We start from the raw sequence: 18,563 nt of genomic DNA on the forward strand, positions 1-18,563 counted from the left end.
CATTTGAATGAACAGGGTCTGTTGTTCCATCATATTTGCCCATAATTTTGAAAATTTATACGGCTGTATTTCTGTATGAATCACTGAGGCCGTATGTGAGTGCTCTTGTTGTTGAAAGAAGAGACTCAGTGGGTCCTTGGGCCACCCCCTTCCTAGACTAGTCAGTATGTCCAAGGTGTGGGCATTCAGGAAAGGGTTGATACTTATAGGATTTGCAGGAATGTTAGGCAAGGGGCGAAAGCCCGATGGAATCGAAGTGACAGGGGGTGTAAAACCCGATGACACGCTTGTTATAGGCATGGCCAATGGCATTGGGAGATGAATTTGCGGCATAGATCTCAATAGCTTGAAGATGTCAGCCATTGGGTTTAGTGCTTTTGTAATCCCTGGCAATCCCTTTATTGTGGCCATGTCAGAGTGCCTAAATGCTCCTTAATGAGCAATCACAGTTTGTTTGTTTGTTTTTTATTTTTTGTTTTGTTTTTATTTTTTATTTTATTTTTTACTTTTTATACTTTCCCACAGCCCGTTATAGCCTCAAGAGGCTTGGCGTACTCTTCGTTGGATCAAACGGGTATCCGTTTGCCCTAATTAGCTTATGCGTTATACGCACGTGAACGACCTCTTAGAGATATTTTTCCAAAAAAAGCGTATGCTAAGAGCTTCCCAGATGGAAGAGGAGGCTCTAAAACCTATTTTCCATCATAGTCTCAAAATAAAAAAATTTACTGAGAATTTTTCCCATGTTTCTTCGCAGCACGTTTTTGAGGGTTTTCCAAAAGGAATTTTGAAAAACTCTGTATGAGGGAGTTGTAGTATTTTTGGAGTACTACAACTTTGTTTCCTTGAGTCGTCCGCGTGATTTTGTCGTTTAGACACTCAAAAAGTAGCCTGAATATGGCTCGTCGTCGTCGCGCTAATTTTTGTGAATTTTCGTGGTTTTTGGGCTGCCTTGATTTTTGGGTTGAATTTTGAAGCTGGTCGGAGGCCAAAATGGTCGATTTTGACTTCAAAAGACTTGTATAAATCGAAGAGCTCGATGTCAGCGTTCCGATGAGCCCTAGAGCGCCTTCATCGGATATATGGTTTAGGAGATACGGGCCTCCAAACAAAGGTGGTTTCTTGAGTTTTTTTTTTGGTCGATTTTTTTGGCTGAAAATTTTCACCGGAATTGCCTTTCATCACGGCTGGAATTTTTTGCCTGATTTGCCTTTCACGGTCGGAAATTTTCATCGGAATTGCCTTTCACGGTCGAAAATTTTTGCCGGAATTGTCTTTTTCACGACCAGAAATTTTCGCCGGAGTTATCTTTCACAGTTAGAATTGCCTCACGGCCGAAACTTTTTGCCAGAATTGCCTTTCACGACTGGAAATTTTCGTCGGATTGCCTTTCACCGGCCAGAATTTTTGCTGGATTTACCTTTCATTCACGGTCGAAATTTTGATGGAATAATCTTTCACGGCCGGATTTTTTCGCCGGATTTGCCTTTCACGACCGGATTTTTCGCTGGAGTTGCCCTTCACGGCCAGATTTTTTTCGTCGGATTTGCCTTTCACGGTTAGAATTTTTTTCACCTGAATTGCCTTTGAATGGCTGGAAATTTTTTCGCCGGATTTGTCTTTCACAACCATAAATTTTCGTCGGAATTGCCTTTCACGGCCAGAAATTTTCGCCGAATTTGTCTCTCACGGCGGCCGGAAATTTTCACCAGATTTGTCTTTCACACGGCCGAAAATTTTCGCTAGATTTGTCACACACACAGGCGTAAATTTTCGTTGGATTTGTCTTTCACGGCTGGAAATTTTCGTTGGATTTGCCTTTCATGGCCAGAAATTTTTTCGTCTCGGAATTGCCTCACACGGCCGTAAATTTTTGCCAAATTTGTCTTTACAACCGAAAATTTTCGCCAGAATTGCCATTCACGGTCGAAAATTTTTCTTATTTTTTTAAAAAGTTTAAATTTTTTTATGGGAGTCTAGTGAGAAATATGAATTTTTCTTTTTGGGGGGAATATTTTTTGAATTTAAAATGAAGGGAATATGGGCATTTTCCCAAAAAGGTAAGTAGGAATAAAAAAAGTCAACCTTTTAATGACACCCCTTACATCCTTGACATAAATGACTCCCAAAATTGACAATTGACAACTCATGAGCATCTACTCAATGAATGCTCATTAGCCTTAATGAGTTATGTAAAAAAGTGATTAAAGATTAATCTTTTCACTAATCTTTTTCTCTTATACTAATCAAGGACTCTAATTAATCATTAATTCTTAATTAATTCATACAATTGAGCACATCATTGGATAGAACAAGAGAATGCTAATCTTTGTGCATCAACAATTGTGTAAATTAATCTAAATTAGGGGATTAATTAGATTCTTAATTATAGTCTCCTCTTTTAAGGCAAATTTAAGTAAAGAGAGTCAAATTTCTCCAATTGATAAAAAAATTGATGTGATTAGGAAAACACTAAAAAACCCCAATTTCGACTACTCATATGATCCATTTAGACCCCAATTAACACATGTTCTAAATTTTTGGCCTCTTGAACAAGATTAATCACTCTTAATGACAAAAACTAGTCCATTAAGAGAAATTAGTCAAATTCAAGGGTTTTTTGATGGTTTTAAGAAATTTTTTGAAAGATTAAGCTACACTTAATGCTCGCTAACACTCTAATCCAAACAATTTCAACAAAAAATACACAATTAAACTCAAATTAATGATCTTAGATCTATGTTTAAACTACAGAGAGCTAACATTCACTAAGAATTGCATTCTCTTGCATTGTTTGATGCAATGGATGCGATGCAATGGATGCAAACTACGCCTAATACAACTATGTGCAAGCCCTAAGAACATGAAAAACAACAACAAATTAATCTAAAAATTAAGCAAAAAGCATTCTTTTCAAAAACAAAAAAGAGAGCTATTCTACACCAAATCTCACACAAATCACCATCAAATACACATCTTTTTCATGGGAAACCACTAATCAAGATAATGGGCAATGGGTTATGCGTAGATTAGAGACGAAACGATGGAAAAAGCCAAGGGATGGCTCCCCAGCAGTGGCGCCAAAAATGTTATGGCTCACCCTAACCCTCCTTGAAACACATCCAAAAAGAGATTACCTGGTGATCCGCAACTGTCGTTTGAGGATCTTTCCAATGGCCGAGCTCGTAAACTAACCCTTGAGGTCTCCAAGCTCTACAACTCCTTGAGAAGAAATTCCACCGCGTCTCCCGCGAGCGTTGTCACACCGCCGTGTTGCACTACAAGTCCTCGTCCCTCCTCTCACCTCACTTCACTCACACACTCACTAGCATGCATTAGGGAGAGAGATTAACCACCAAGAGGATTAGCAAGAGCAAGACTCAGTTGCACTACAAGTCCTCGTCCCTCCTCTCACCTCACTTCACTCACTAGCATGCATTAGGGAGAGAGATTAACCACCAAGAGGATTAGCAAGAGCAAGACTCAGTTGCACAATGGGAGAGTATGTTGTATTATGAAAGAAATTCACTTATATACATGGCCATAAGTGTTTACACTCACTTAAAATATGGCCGATCGGGCACTTTAGGCTCATAAGAGGCCTAATGCTATTACAATGACTACTCTCATAATATATCCATGAAGTACATCACTTAGGACTTCATCCTAACTTGCTACCACAGGCTCTTGAAGCGGGAATCACCATAAATACTTCGTCACACCATTACGGGCGCCTGTCCAAGTTGTAGCTTTGGACACTATTGCTTCATATCTTGAATGTATGACCCTTTGGTGTATCTACCGTGACTCCTTGATGTAAGATAATGGCAGTAGCTCTTGTTAATCCTAGAATTGGATTAACATACACATGCTAGACTCCCATGTATTTAGAGATGCGTCTTATAGATGCTATACCAGCTTAGGCTCATCCTAAGCTACAATGCTAGTCTTGAATGGCTTTCAACATTGTGATCTACCATTTCTATTTGTTTTGTGTGTGTGATAGTGGACATGTGGTAGTCCTATGTGTAACCCACCTTAGAATAGTGTAGGCCTGGACGAGGAAGATCTCCCAAAGTAGCCAAGATGGCCCCACCACATTGATAAGAGTTGTGTCCACTTTTGGACCCAAGATGGGCTTGGTTCCTAATCCCACCTCACAAGGGTGCTCAACAACAACTGGTTGGCCTCACAAATGTTGCCCACCACGTTGATAAGAGTTGTGCCCGCTTTTGCACCTAAGACAAGCTTTGGTCCTCACGCCACCTCACAAGGGTGCTCAGTAAACTGGCTGGCCTCACAAATGTTGCAATGTGAGCTGAGATGGGATGGCCTCAAGCCATGAGTCATGGCTTGAGGCAGTGCTCCAAAATATTTTTTTTTCCCAAGCAATAAAAAAAAGGAGAGATCTTAACCTTGATCGGTGGTTTTGTGTTCAACATTAGTTGTTTTTTACAACTAAAATTCCAAGAAGTCTTAGCCCGTGATTTCAAGGCAAGTTAATTTGTATCAATTTTTGTTAATCTCAACCATGAAAAATACACTAAAGGGTTGGCCGAGACTCGAGGGTTGGCAACGAGCGATCAATAGACATTTCACACACACATGCTAGAGATTGCAAAGCTCAAGCTTGGGACGGGCAATGCTGCCCACCACCATGTCTCCTATGGGAAGAGGCCTAGATATAAACCTTGATGTCCCTTTAAATTTGTAGAAGAATGGATGTGTGGTGACAAGGTACATGGGGTGTGGTGACACGGTACATGGGCCATAAAACTATACAACCATGGCTACACTATGGAGCAACTTCTGTAGCCCTCTATCTTCCTTTACCAAGCCCCCTCTTCTGCATGTCCAGGCCCGTGTAGTGCCCATCGCCATAGCTTCTTCTAGCTCTACTTTCTTTGCTCTGCGAGCCTCCATAGCTTCTTCTAGCCCTAATTTCTTTGCTCTGCGTGCCTCTACCAAAGAGGACCTTGATACATCATCATCATCATCATCATCATCATCATCATCATCATCGTCTAGCTTAGATGTTTCTGTTTTCCGGTTTACTTTAGGTGCCCGCTTCATCTTTCTTTCTTGTTCCCATGCTTTTTACACAGCTCGCATTGTGTTGGCTGTCTTCTCGGGTTTTTAATTGGTGGGTTTTGCAGGCATTCCTGGATTTGACGACTCGGATTTACCTCGAGTCTTAGGCGTAGCTTTTGGTGTAATCCTGCTGCTGAATCACTTCCTTACTGCGGATTCCATCACTGCAGCACAATGGGTCATAATCTCTCATTTCAGCCCATTATTAATCACTCTATAATCATCATCATGTTTAGCTAACTAACATTTAATCTTTGATTGCTTCCAGAGATCAGAGCTTGTGGGTCTCTGCAATGCAATCCTCTCTTTCAATCTTCCATCTATCGGAAGGAGTTTGAACGTATGATCCTTTTACCTGAAATAAAAATTATGTTGATTTGGAAAACAAATTGTCACTTCATTTAATGGCGAAATACCCTTATGTGCCCTCTTTTGGGCTTGGCCACAAGCTCACAGCGCGGGGCTGTTCTGGGCTTCCCAGTGGTCCAAATCTTTATTATGATGATTTTATGCATTTTCCAGTGTCCTAACGTTGCTTTTAACCTCGCATTCTCATAGCCATGTGTCTGGCATGTTCCTAATTTGCATTTGTGCATCCCGTATCCTCACTTCACTTTGGGCCCATATTTCACAATGGTCCCTAGTAGTCATGACACATACATCTGTGATGCACGTGGCATTACCTGCATACCTGGGAACAGTGGGGAGGAGAGTAATTGCCGATGCTCCATTTGGATGTGCCATATGTTCAAGGCTTCAATCTGGATGTGGTACAGGTTATTTTGATGTGAAATGTAACCGTGTTCTTCATTTTTGGCTTGCAAGCCTCGAAATAATTTGCCGAAAACTTCTTTAAAATGGCCTTTGCAAGTTGATCGAAAATTTTTTAGGGACAGACAACCGAGCATAAAAGTTGGAGTAGTGAGTTGGCCTGCTGAACTGTTTTCTCATGCACTTGAGGCCAAGAAAATGAAATGTTCTTATGTTGATTCTTTTGACATGCCAAACCATTGTTTAGGAACAACATGAAGTCTGGGTTACTCACACTTGTATCGAACCAATAGAATATATACATTGTGATCTCTGTTGTTGAGGCACAAGTTGAATGGCTGACAGTAAACCACTCATGCATCATGCATAATCCTTTCACACCACTAAACCTGGAAGTCTGTGGTTGAATGGTGGACAGTAAACCACCCAGTGGGACTTGTGCCCATGTCCAACTGAACATCCTAAAAGCAAGCTAGAAAGATGCGAGTTTTGGCCGTGGAGGACCAACACTTGGACCCGTGTAAGCAACCGAAGTGATTGCAGCAAGATTAACACATTTGATTATTTGCTCCAATATTGTCATGTGCATCCTGTACTTGGATGCCATGGACATTACTACAGAAAAGTGCAAGCCCTATCTCTGGATACTTGGTTCCTTTTGAGCCCTTGTTCGAGGACATAGTGAGTGTGCCACCATAGGAATGTCAGGGTCATGTGCACACTTCCTGCATAGGTCAGTCATGCTTGTCCCGCACACCGATGTAACCCTCTTGAATGATGTATTGATGTTCTGGGCACTTATTAGGCTAGTAGCTAGGTGTACAGGCATCTGTCAAAGTCTTAGGTTTAGGTAGAGGACTTAGGAGCCTGCATATGTGTGAACCGGTAATTAGCATGGTAACTAGCAATATACATTAGGGTTTATGGTGGCTATTTGGGGCCATGGGCTGTGGACAGCCCATTGGCCAAGCCGAAAAGGCAGGTGGAAGGCCATACAAGGTGCCCATGCATAGGCGCCTATCCTAGAAGAGCCACAGGTGTGAAATACATAACACATCAAATATGTGAATATTTCCTCTTTTGAAAGTCGGCCAACCCATATATCCAAGTTGGCTAGTAGAGAAATGCCCATGTTCACTATATAAGAGGGATCCCAGGCAGCCCAAGATAGGTAAAACGCAAGGTGCTGAAAACTGAGGCAACCTGATGTGGAAAGAAAACACAGCCTATAGAGGTCATCTAGTGGATTAATGCAAGCCTCAGGAGCTTTCCAGGCTGTACAACAGAAGCCAGACTGTGCAAATATCCAAATTCACGGGTTTTGGTGCTGATTTGCAGCCAACAGTCAGTCCATTACTCATTCGGCAATAGAACTTCATGGTGGCGGCCCTTCATAGGGTTTTTGGGGACCCAGTACAGTTTACTCTCTCTTGCTTCTCTCTTCATTTGTGCATATGAAATTGTCAAGTTTAAGTGCTGAATTTGGGTTCTAATCAAGTTAATGATTCATCTCAAGTCTTTCGCTTGTTGGGACCCAGTACAGTTTACTCTCTCTTGCTTCTCTCTTCATTTGTGCATATGAAATTGTCAAGTTTAAGTGCTGAATTTAGGTTCTAATCAAGTTAATGATTCATCTCAAGTCTTTCGCTTGTTGCAGCATTAGTATCAGAGCTTTGACAATGGTCAAGACAATTCAGCTGGAATTTTTTTTCTGGGTTGGGGTTGGGAAAGGTCACTATTGGGTTCTATTTGGTATTGCTGGTTCCTTGTTCCATCCTGTCCTTCCTTAGTGTGAAGGGCTGCAACACTCGCCATTTTTTCTTGTGTGGATGGTTAGGGTGCTCTTAGCCCTAGGGAACACCTGTAAGCGCAACCCACACTGGTCTTGTGCGGATGGTTTACTAGTGCGCCAGGGCAACCTGGAAGAGCAGCCCACACTGATAGCGGATGGTTTACTTGTGGTTAGGGAGAACCTCGACTGGGCCCACTATGGAGAATTCTGACGATGAGAGAAAGCAAGAGGTACAAGAAGATTTGGTTGCATCCATTGACATGACTTGGAGCAGAGTGCCCAATCCGACATCCGTCCCAATTAGTGCGGTGTGTGAATAGCTTCTACGAATATGATCGACCATGCTTTTGCAACCTGTGGGCCAGCTGTCCAATGGCTGCCCGCACCCGGCCCCCATGTCCGACTACTGCTCCTTTAATTCCGGAGCATGCCGCAAAAGCTTGAGCATGCTCACGAGATGGCAATGTGCCAGTTGGAGTTGCAGTTCAACGCTCAGCGATGTGGGCCACGAGTGGCAACAAAAATTAAATGAGGATTTGTGGCGAGAGCAAGCGGCCAAAGATATTCACGTGTGAGAGAATACAATGTGCGGTGTAGAGAATACTCACAAGAAGTAGAATCTTTTATAGCACAAAACTTTAAAATTGAAATTGCACAATAACAGAGATAGAGAAGAATATTGTATTACTGAAGTGATACAATAGATGGCAAAGCCCCACACTGGTGTGCTCCTGTGAAGGGAGCATCGATGGTTGAATTGGAACTGCTAAGACGGGGGCTGTATGCTAGTAGAAGCTAGGCAGTAAACTCACAGTGATGATTGATGATTGATCTGTGTGGAGAAGGGGCTGATTGTGTATCTATATAGGTCTATTTATGCAGTGTGGCTATGATATGATTGTGTATTTGTAGGCTTGTATAGGTGGGGTGGCCAAGATATGACAGCCAGGTCTGTGGTCATAGTTGGTGCCATTGTCGGTGGTGTAGACTTGCCCCACCTCCCATGGTCATCTGGGCTCATCTTGGGCTCTGTTTGGGCCCCGCAATGTCAAGACACGGTGTCCATGAGTTAAGTCTATCTACTCCATGTGTGGACTGTTATGAGATAACGGTCTAGCGTAGCATGTAGCCTATTTGGCAATGTGCCAAATCTAATCCAAGCCGTATGTAAACCTTTGGTCTCTTAGGCCACCCCTTTCTTTGTGAATACATGGATGTTAGGGCTCCCGGGCTGCTCAACCATGGCTACTCATAATGGGGGCTGTATAGACATGAGCTACGTGGTGCCTGTGGGCAAAACAATACAAGGGTGGAGCATTGATATTAATACCCCCCCTCAATGGCCATCCGAAGGTGAACTACTTGTGTGATTTGATCGCGAGTTGATGAAGATGCCACTCCATTTGGTCCTTGCTAAGAGCCTTTGTGAAGATGTTTGGACAATTCTCAATCGTCATCGGGTACAAAGTGATCATGTATCTCAATGTGTTTCGTGCGAGAATGAAAGAAAGGATTTTGAGCGATGGCCTTGTAACTCTCGTGGTCACATTACAACGTTGTAGGCTACTTTTGCATATTCTATAGAATCTGCCTCAGCCACAATGCCTCACATGATGCAAAGCATGCATCTTTATACGTAGCCTTTGTTGATGAGAGTGCAACAGTGGATTGTTTCTTACAGATCCAAGAAATGTATCTCGAACCAAGAGAAAATTAATTCGTTGTTACTGAGCGCATGATGTCTGATTCACGAGCCCAATCCGAGTCACAAAAGACACTAAGGGTCTTGCTTGCTGCATATGTGATGCTATACTCGTGAGTACCTTGGATTTATCACAACTCCAGCATACCTTCTTTCCAATGATTCTCTGGGGGCTTCTTGGAGACCTGCTCAAAGTACTAATAGCAAAATTGATATTTGGTCTAGTATTGCACAAGAAGATAAGACTACCAAGTAGTTCGTGTATAAGGTCTCATCCACAAGGTCTGAAGTGTCTTCGACACAAATAAATCAATCTCCTTTGAGGTATCACTTGCCTTGCATTTGGTTATGCCAAATGCCTTGTATCTCACTTGCATATTTATGTTGAAAGATGAAAATGTTATTTGGCTTTTGCTTGATCGCAATCTCCAAATAGTAATGCATGAGCCCAAGATTTGTCCTCTCAAACTCTGCACTAAGCATCTACTGTGTTTGTGAGATCTTTATCTGGTGATTCTCTATATAGATGAGATCATCTACATAGAGAACAATGAACATACACATTCCCTGCTCTCAAAAGACATACAAATTTACATCTGAAGGGTTGCGTAAGACCAATACTCACAAATTATGCATCATTCTTGTGGTACCATGCTTGTGGGGCATGTTTTTAGCCTCCAGAGTGCCTTTCATAGCTTGCAAAGTTTGCTTTCGGAATCTGGAACCACAAATCCAAGTGGTGGTTCCACATATACCTCCTCGAGGTTCCCGTTGTGGAAAGCATATTTTGCATCCATTTGGAGAACATGCCACTCCCTTGCGTTGCCAAAACAGTGCGGATTGTGGTTAACTTGGCTGAAGGAGCAAAGTGTAGAAATGGCTATGAGTTGAGAGCTTGATGCTAAAGGCATAGTTAGGGTGGATCAAAGCATAGGAAGCATCATTAAGAAATGGGATTAATACTAATGATGATAATTAGGAGTGAAGAGCTCACTATTGCAACACGAGTTAGATTAGAGCAATCTTCATCATTTTTATTCATGATTCATGCCTCTTATATAAGCAAGTTACAAGCACATAAAGCCAAGTGATGCCTCCTAGATTATCTCCTTCATTCCCTCACCTTTTCCTACATTCACTCCCCTTGATTATAGAACATCCCTTGATACATGGTGGGCTATAGTTAATGCTAAGCATCTTCTAACCCACTTGCATTTGTAGAGGATTCTTTACTGGTGCTAGATAGAGACTAGCTAGCTTTTACATGGCTTAGTTATGAGGTTTGATTGAACTCTCTAAGTTTCTTGGTCTTGCATCTTTGGCATTTTGGCAAAATGTGTGGATATTGCTGGGCACTTTCCCAACAAACTCCCACTTCAAGTTATATCCACCTACCATGGCATATATGGATTGACCTTTTTGTAGAACTCACCATCTTACTAGGTATCCTAGGTCATATAGATTTTTCTACAAGCTTTCACCATCTTAGCCTTAGTGGATTACAATGAGTAGAGTTGATTACAAAGGGGTATGGCCATTAGGCCTTTGATGTCACTACGTTGAAGAACATTCTAGAGCCACCATGGGAAGGGGTGATCACATCACTCTAAGAAGAGGAGATAAAGTTTCAAAGCAAGCAAGAAGGGGGAGATTTCAACATAGCATACTTCTCCAACAAGAACTCCAACAAAGGGCCTACCAAAGGCCCAAATAAAGCAAAGGGTAAATTCAAATGCAACTACTACGGGAGGACCAATCACTTAGGGATTGCTTCTTTAAGAAGAAGTCTCAGGCCAACTTTGCAACCAATGAAGAAGAAGGGGAACCTGCCTCAAGCTTGGAAGAGGGGCAAAGCTTGCCAAAGATGATTGGGCATTCTAAGGCACTAAAGGTCTTTAGGCCACCTCCAACTCTTACCTATGTAAAACATCACCCATTTTTAAATGGTGAAAATCGATGTATCAAAATAGGTTAAATCCATATGTCAGGCTCCTTGCGTCTTGGAGGACGATCTACAAGGTCCCAAGTGAGCAAAATTCTTGAATCTTGAGTACCTTTGTCATGAGAACAAAATTCACAAGATTCTCCGGAGCCTTGTTTTGCTCCTCTAACCTTGTTGATTTGCGATTCTTGAGGTGTTTTCACCTCCAATCTTGTCGGTTTTGGGCACGCGCTCCAAAAAATGCGGGATTTGGAAAATCTGTTGCTGGTTTGCTACTTCAAGCACCTTCTCAAGGCTTCAAAATCTACTGTTGTTCTTGTCTTGTCAAACCACTTCGTAATGCCTACAATAGGTGCTGTTAGTCTTTCGACCTTTGGAAACTGAGGCAAGTCTTCAAAAGATTTTATTGTGCTTGCCAAAATCTTCTTCAACTTGGCTCACAACGCATACTGTCTTGAAATTTTTTGTGGGTGACTGTCTCAACAATAGAGACGTACAACAACTGTAGCTAGTTCTTGACTGATACTGATGGTGTGACATCGCTAATTAATGGTTGGGTTCTACTGGTGCATGCATTTGACCCAAAATAACCTCTATCCGCTAGCACCCAAAAAAAAGCCACTGTCAATATACGCGTATTAGTTTATCCATTTAGCTCGACTTCTAGATACTTCACCTTTGAATTGGAGTAGCAGACATTGAAGAAGAAATCACTAGTCACACCATACATAAACTTTTTGATGATAGCTGGGATTTCTACACATGTTATGAGGATATTAAATCCTTCTTTTGTGTGGATTAAAGAGGACAAGTATTTCGCATCTTTGGGTGCTTTGAGTTTGTAAGCAGGGCCATGCACATTCAAACAACTTGTGACTTGCCTTGATCCTCATACCGACTCAAACTATCATCATATACGTGCTTCTGTTTTGCATTTCATTGTTTGAGCCAATCGTTACCTTGATCATGAATTCATGGTTCTTATACATTTTGTCATAGTGGGCTTTCTTTTATAGGGAAGAACATCAACGAATGCAGCAACGTCAATGCCAAGAAGTAGGCAGATATTTGCTCTAGCCAAGAATCTCTCTCTAGAAGATAAAGAGGATTTAGCATGGGGATCTTATGCTTTATTAAAGAATACGAAGACCACCTCTTTGGTATGTGCGGCAATCTTAGCCTTCATTTATGTTACGAACATCTGTTTTCTTTGCCTCTCTTTCTAGTGTGATAATTTAGTTTACAATATGCTTGAATTTTATGATATACTTTTTTGTTTCTTATTGTATTTGAGCACATATTGTAGGTTGTTTGGAGTGAGGAGCTGGTCTGCGCTCGAGGTTTTTGGGATATTCCGAATGAAGCTGAAGGAAACATTTTGAAGTGGCTAGAGGAAATGTTGAGGAAGACATCATTATTCGCATGTGACACTCTAACCTACTTACCTTTCGGAGCTGGTAAGAAATGAAGCCTTCATATCTTACTGAGAGAGAGAGAGAGAGAGAGAGAGAGAGAGAGAGAGAGATTATTATTGTCTTTTGAGGCCGAATATGGCCTATGAGTCCCAGTTGCGCTTACATGTCTACACAAGAAGATAAAAAAGGGTAAGTCAAAAGGTCTTGACACCGGATTTGTGTGGATATTCTGTCCTGAGAGTACTTCATGGTGATGTAACATTTCCTTGCAAAATATTAACAGGAGAGGCACATGGATGTGCCTTGAGAGAGAGAGAGAGAGAGAGAGAGAGAGAGAGAGTACATCGTATGGATTGGGTGAATACACAGGAGGGGAAGCAGAGGGAGTATTCCTCCTACCTCTAGAGGCTACCTTGCGGAAGATTTTCTGCCATTTGTCATCAGCTCACTGGCTCTCTCTCTCTCCCTCTCCCACACACACCACGGATATTGGCAAACCATCGAATCATCACTCGTGTGTTCAAGTAGGTGGTGAAGGGAACATCCTTGCATGATGATGTAAGGGTGGGAGTGGCCACAATACTAGTCCTGGTGGATCAGGAAGCTTTAACATAGTATAGCAGACCTGTGGTTGTGCAGCAATGATGACACAAGCGGCCGTACAATATAGCGATGATGCCACGCGGCAGGAGGACACTTAAACATGCCTCCTCTATTTTGAAGGAGATCCAGGACAGGTCCAAGTCAGCAGAGGTTGGACAGATTGGTTTTATTAATATCCAAGGTGACCCCCCCTCTGCACACCTCCCCCCGCCCATCCCCTGCCCCCCGCCCCCCCCCCCCCCCCCCCTCCGCTCTCTTCTCTCTCTTTCTCTCTCCGGCTGCCGATGCACGTTTGGTGAGATGCTATGCATCCCTTGCAGCCCGCCTAGAGAGGCAGTGTTTCCAGGCCCATTTCCAGGAATTCAGCACCAAATGTTGGCTATTTGATACCTTCGTGCGTCCAGGAACAATGTATGGGGCCCCGTTCTGGGACCGGATCTTAGTGAGACAACATAGAAGAGCATAAAGAGATTCCAGGTAATTATGCTCTCATGTATGAGCAGGAGTAAGCCATGTGTGCGGCATGAGATTGTGCTAGCAGAGTATCGAGCCGCCCCTTTGGTAATAGATGCTGTCTTTCAGACCATTACTTATATTCATCATGTATACACATTTGATAGTGAGCATCCCCTGAGATTGGTTCTTGAGTCATCGATGCAGTTACATCGGGATGGTCATGGCAGATCATGGTACTCTCAGGTGGTTGATTGGTTTGATAGGCACAGCCTCTAGATGGACCGCTTTCCTCCCTTCCGGTACAGCTTGGATTCTCCGTTTTTGGATCTTTCAAGTTTCACTGTAAGAGGCTCCACAGAAGCTGGACATGGGTGTCCCCACTAGCACTCACCATGAAACCTCAGTTTTACAAAGCATTTTTTGAGAGTTTCAGAGTATGGGTTCATTCAGAGCCCATGGTACTTACAAATGCACATGTCGCATGCCATGCGGATAGCCATTGGCCAGTTGCGAGTATCTTCTCATTGCCTTAGGGTTTAGTTTGGTAAAGTGGAGGGCATCCCACGTATAGTCACAAGAAACGTTTCGAGGTTTTGTTTTGAAAGGTTTCGTCCCTCAGCCTTGAGGTTTTGAGGTTTCGAAAAAATCAATATTTTAATTAATCATAAATATTCAAAAAAACATATAAAAGCCACCTTAAAACATAGTATGATGATGAAAAAAACTTTGAGGTTTTGAGGTTTTTTAGACAAAGGAGGAGTTGGCTGACCAGTCCTATAGACACCTTTATAAAGGTAGGTTTGAAGGTCATTCTAGGAATGGTCCATACGCAAGAATATGCAAAGCCAGAATCCAGTGCAACGAAGGGCAAGCTGTGGGTAATTAGAAGGCAGTTCTCTAAGCGTTTTTCAGTGGGACAGGAGAATCATGAGTTTAGGGTATGTATGTAGACAAGGGGAGTTGCACATGGACATGATTTTCCCTTGCAGCCGCGTGTTGGCAAGTTCCAGAGGCGTGTGTGAACAAGTTCCAGAGGTGTGTTTGAACCAAGAGGGCAATGTCAAAAAACCTCAAAAACCTCAAAAACCTTTTAATTTTTTTTTGAAAGAAAACGAAACCTGAAAATTGGGCAAAACTGCCGTATTGCGAAGGGTTTTGAGGGTTTTTGAAACTATTTCGAAAGTTTCGAGGTTTTGAGGTTTTTGAAACTTCGAAACTATTTCGAAGTTTTGAGGTTTTGAGGTTTCAAAAGTTAGAAACGGGTTTTTTTGTGACTTTGATCCCACGAGATGCACATATATGAAGAGTATGCACCATTGGTGAGGTGGAGAATGAGGGGCACTATTTGTTCAGATGCCCACCCTACTATGAGATCTGAGGGAGATTTCATTCTCTCCTCCCAGACAGATTCAGCCCTCTCTCACGGGGTCATGGGGAGAATGAAGACTAGATATGTTTAGGCATGTCTTGACTTGAGTTTTGCTGACACAGAGAGGTCCTGCAGAGGTAGCACTCGGAGAGACTGAGCCAGTGAGGCGCCTCCAGACCTCCATCACATTTTTTGTGGGTCGCAGCCACCGACTATAGTGGCTCCCACAGGAGTAGAAACAGGACCCGCCAGGTCCTTGACCGCCTACACGGATGTATAAGTGTCACTAGTGAGCATGTACGATCCCTTCTGAGAGCGAGACACCCCAGGTCTCAGATGTCTCGTCCCTCTGCCCGGAAGCTACAGATCCAGGATGTCTCTGCGGGATAGGTTCCATTGCCTTTTCTTGGCGGGTTCTAGGCCTCTCAAGTTTTATTTAATATATTCATCAGTGGGGTCTAGCTTTTCTACCAGTCCACAGAGGATTGCGTGAAGATAACTGGGCAACCTCCTAGCCTTGAACAAAGGACCAGTCCTAGAGTATCCCATGATTGTATACAGGTGTGCCCCCTAGAGATGCTTTTCACTGAGGGCCGAGGCTCTGTCTACCGACTGGAGTCATTGAGGATGTTGTCATCAGAGTCATTAATGCTTGTTGCTGCACAAACATGCGTGCAAGTCAAATCCAAGGTGTGTGTGGGAAATGAAATCTTGAAGATGCTTAGGAGTACATTGTTGTCATATAGAGATGCCCCCTATGTGAGATACATTGACCAACTCAAAGCCATCAATGCAATACGCACGGTTGCTGCCATTTTTTCTCATTATTTGAAATGTGAGACTGCTGGTAGATGTGAGCTATAGAGGATATGCAGAGTATGCTCTACAGGGGTGTGGGAGCCTGATTAGCATACCTTTTTGGAGTACCCAGATTTTGCTACTATTTGCATACGTGTCCCTCATGTTAAGAGATGTATCAACGTCTGTAGTTCTCTTTTGTAAGAGGGGAAGACTATTGCCGTGCTAGCTTTAATCAAGGTGTTGTGGCATCACTGAGAAGCAGTCAATGGATTGGACTTCCACACATAGCTATGTGGTCTCATAGTCTTTTTATAAAACTTGTACTTGCATGTTGTGGTCTCATAGGCCATAGTGGGCCTTAAGCGGATGATAATGTACTCTTTTCCCACACATGCGCACACATACACAGGCAGGCACCCACAAAATGCATTCATGCGGCATGCCTGTATTTCAAATGAGATTTAGAAAAAGGTGTTATACAGTTTGTATTGGTTATCGAACACATGGCTTTTGCTGAATGTAATTTTGATTTGCAGATAAGCAAGGTTGGAAAGTGATACCCAATGGAGTAGTTTGCTCAATTGTTTTACCATTTAAAGAATCTTGTTCAAGGACAAGCACTGTAGACTTGAAGGTCAAAAAAGGTTTTATTCTCCTCCTCTCAAATGTACCTTATGCTTTCAGTGAGAAAGATATAATGTGGGCAGATTTATTACTGGAGAAGCTTCTGAAATTGAATTCCGAAATTAAGTCTTGACTTCCAAGGTACTGAAGATGTCATTAACAAAAAAGCTTTCCAAGCAGTCTTTTGTTATCTAGCCTTCAAGAACTGTGCAAGTGTTTACTATACCTTTGTAAATCCCCCTTTAATTTGTCAAATGGTAGAAGAATGGGGAGAAGGCAGTGCTTTCTTCATAAAAGGATTCAGCTGGGCTAGAGATAATTGCAGTCAGTGTTCAAGGTCCATGGGAGGGCAATATGAAAACTTGGAATTTAAGCCTGTACCTGTACTTAAACGTGGGTTTTCCACATTTATAGTAGTCAGTGTTCAAGGTTCATGAGAGGACACTGCCAGAACTTATGCCTTTACCTGCACTTAAACATGAGCACCTTCACATGGATCCCTAGTGCTGGAGGAATCCCTTCTCTGCCTTTGACCAAACATGAGCACCTTCGCATGGATCCCTAGTGCTGGAGTAATCCCTTCTCTGCCTTTGACCAATGGATTATGGAGCTAACTCCTTCATTGGGTCAGGACAAATCACATGTGCTAAATAGCTTGGTCGTCTTAGTCAGTGAGCAAGCCCTTTTCTTCCCTTGACCAATGGAGCTAACTCCTTCACTGGGTCTTTGAGGACAAATCACATGTGCTATGTGAATAGCCTGGTCGTCTAGTCACAATTTCCAATAAACTGGTATTACTACAGGCCTTTCATTCCCAAGATCATCCACAAGCATGCATACTTTATAGGGGCCATCTTAGTCACAATTTCCAATAAGCGGGGCACGTTCCTAAAAGGTGAATTTGGGCATGTTCCTGGATTCATCTTGGTATATAATTCAGCCGTATTAGCGGACATGCAGATTTCACATTGTGAAGTTTTCGTCCGAGTTGTGGCCAGTTGATATTGTGCTAATTCTTTCTATCTTTAGCGGTGCATTTGCCCTATCAACTACTTATTTTCTGTACTAATTCTTTCTATTTGCTACTTCCCTTAGTGCTAGGCTTTATTATGGTTGAGTCTGCCCTGCATCTTCGGAGGTTTGACAGAAACTCAATACAAAGGGCTTTGTGTGAATATATGCTCTTATGTGTGTGTGTGTGTGTGTGTGTGTGTGGAGTGCGTATGTGAGAGCATATCTTGATACAGAGTTCTACACCCACTATTGGGCATTGATGATGTTAGTGGGGATGTCGTAGTATCTAGTCCATACTATGCATAATGGAATTGATAGTTATATATAGTCTTGTGGGTTGAATACCATGAGTATATAACATGCACGTTCCTAAAAGGTGAATTTGGGCATGTTCTTGGATTCATCTAGGCATATATATGTATATATAAACTGGTATTATTACATGGCTTTTCATTCCCAAGATCATCCACAATCATACTTACTTTATAGAGGGAGAGGGCATAACGTTGTGACCTTTTTTCTTTTATGAAAATATGAATCCTTTAGAGGCTTCATAGCTACCATGTTACTTTATGGCGTGTGCTGATGCTTTCATGTTGGGACAAATTGTGAGCCTCCTGTGTATGAGGCTGGCAAAGATTGCCTATGGATGTATGCAGCAGCTTTGCATTGATTATGCAGTCATCAAACTGTGTGGTAAGTGGTGTGTTAGAACCAGAGAATCCTATTGGATGTGCACGCTTTATAATCACACTACCCAATTATTATCCATGTCAAGGTAAAATATTTGTTAAAGTTTTCATTCATTCACCATAGGTTTAAAAGAAGGCAATGATGGTTAAATTGTTTGTATGGTTGTTATCATGATGTTACAAAAGGTTCAATGCTGTTTATCGATAGATCACATATGAATCTTTTCACATATTACAAAAACCAGCTTTAATGGTTACTTTGAAATCTTCAGATGCACAAGGTCACTGTGC

The 18,563-nt window shown here is 42.3% G+C and overlaps 1 protein-coding gene across 2 annotated transcripts; it reads left to right on the forward strand.

Annotated features, from left to right (window-relative positions):
* Positions 1 to 4,732: 4,732 nt before the first annotated feature.
* On the forward strand, positions 4,733 to 16,760 carry HCF208 (chaperone (DUF2930)). 2 transcript variants are annotated; one of them, XM_086781553.1, is made up of 6 exons: positions 4,733 to 5,060; positions 5,157 to 5,269; positions 5,360 to 5,431; positions 12,315 to 12,458; positions 12,605 to 12,755; positions 16,479 to 16,760. In XM_086781553.1, exons 1-6 carry the CDS (start codon positions 4,787 to 4,789, stop codon positions 16,697 to 16,699), a joined length of 975 nt encoding a protein of 324 aa, XP_086637679.1. In that variant the 5' UTR covers positions 4,733 to 4,786; the 3' UTR covers positions 16,700 to 16,760. The 2 variants fall into 2 exon arrangements, with proteins under 2 accessions (XP_086637679.1, XP_086637680.1); XM_086781554.1 differs by lacking the exon at positions 12,315 to 12,458.
* Positions 16,761 to 18,563: the final 1,803 nt, after the last annotated feature.

The sequence above is a fragment of the Cibotium barometz genome, chromosome 43, assembly GCF_041138505.1.
Source record: "Cibotium barometz isolate CiBa-2024 chromosome 43, ASM4113850v1, whole genome shotgun sequence".
In the NCBI taxonomy this organism is placed as follows: domain Eukaryota; kingdom Viridiplantae; phylum Streptophyta; class Polypodiopsida; order Cyatheales; family Cibotiaceae; genus Cibotium; species Cibotium barometz.

Bases quoted from the DNA above. Each gene is read 5' to 3' on its own strand.
- HCF208 (XM_086781553.1), top strand. From the start codon at position 4,787: ATGGCTACACTATGGAGCAACTTCTGTAGCCCTCTATCTTCCTTTACC. The intron at 5,270-5,359 runs GTCATAATCTCT...GATTGCTTCCAG, and splicing joins CCATCACTGCAGCACAATGG to AGATCAGAGCTTGTGGGTCT. The intron at 12,756-16,478 runs GTAAGAAATGAA...TTTGATTTGCAG, and splicing joins CTACTTACCTTTCGGAGCTG to ATAAGCAAGGTTGGAAAGTG.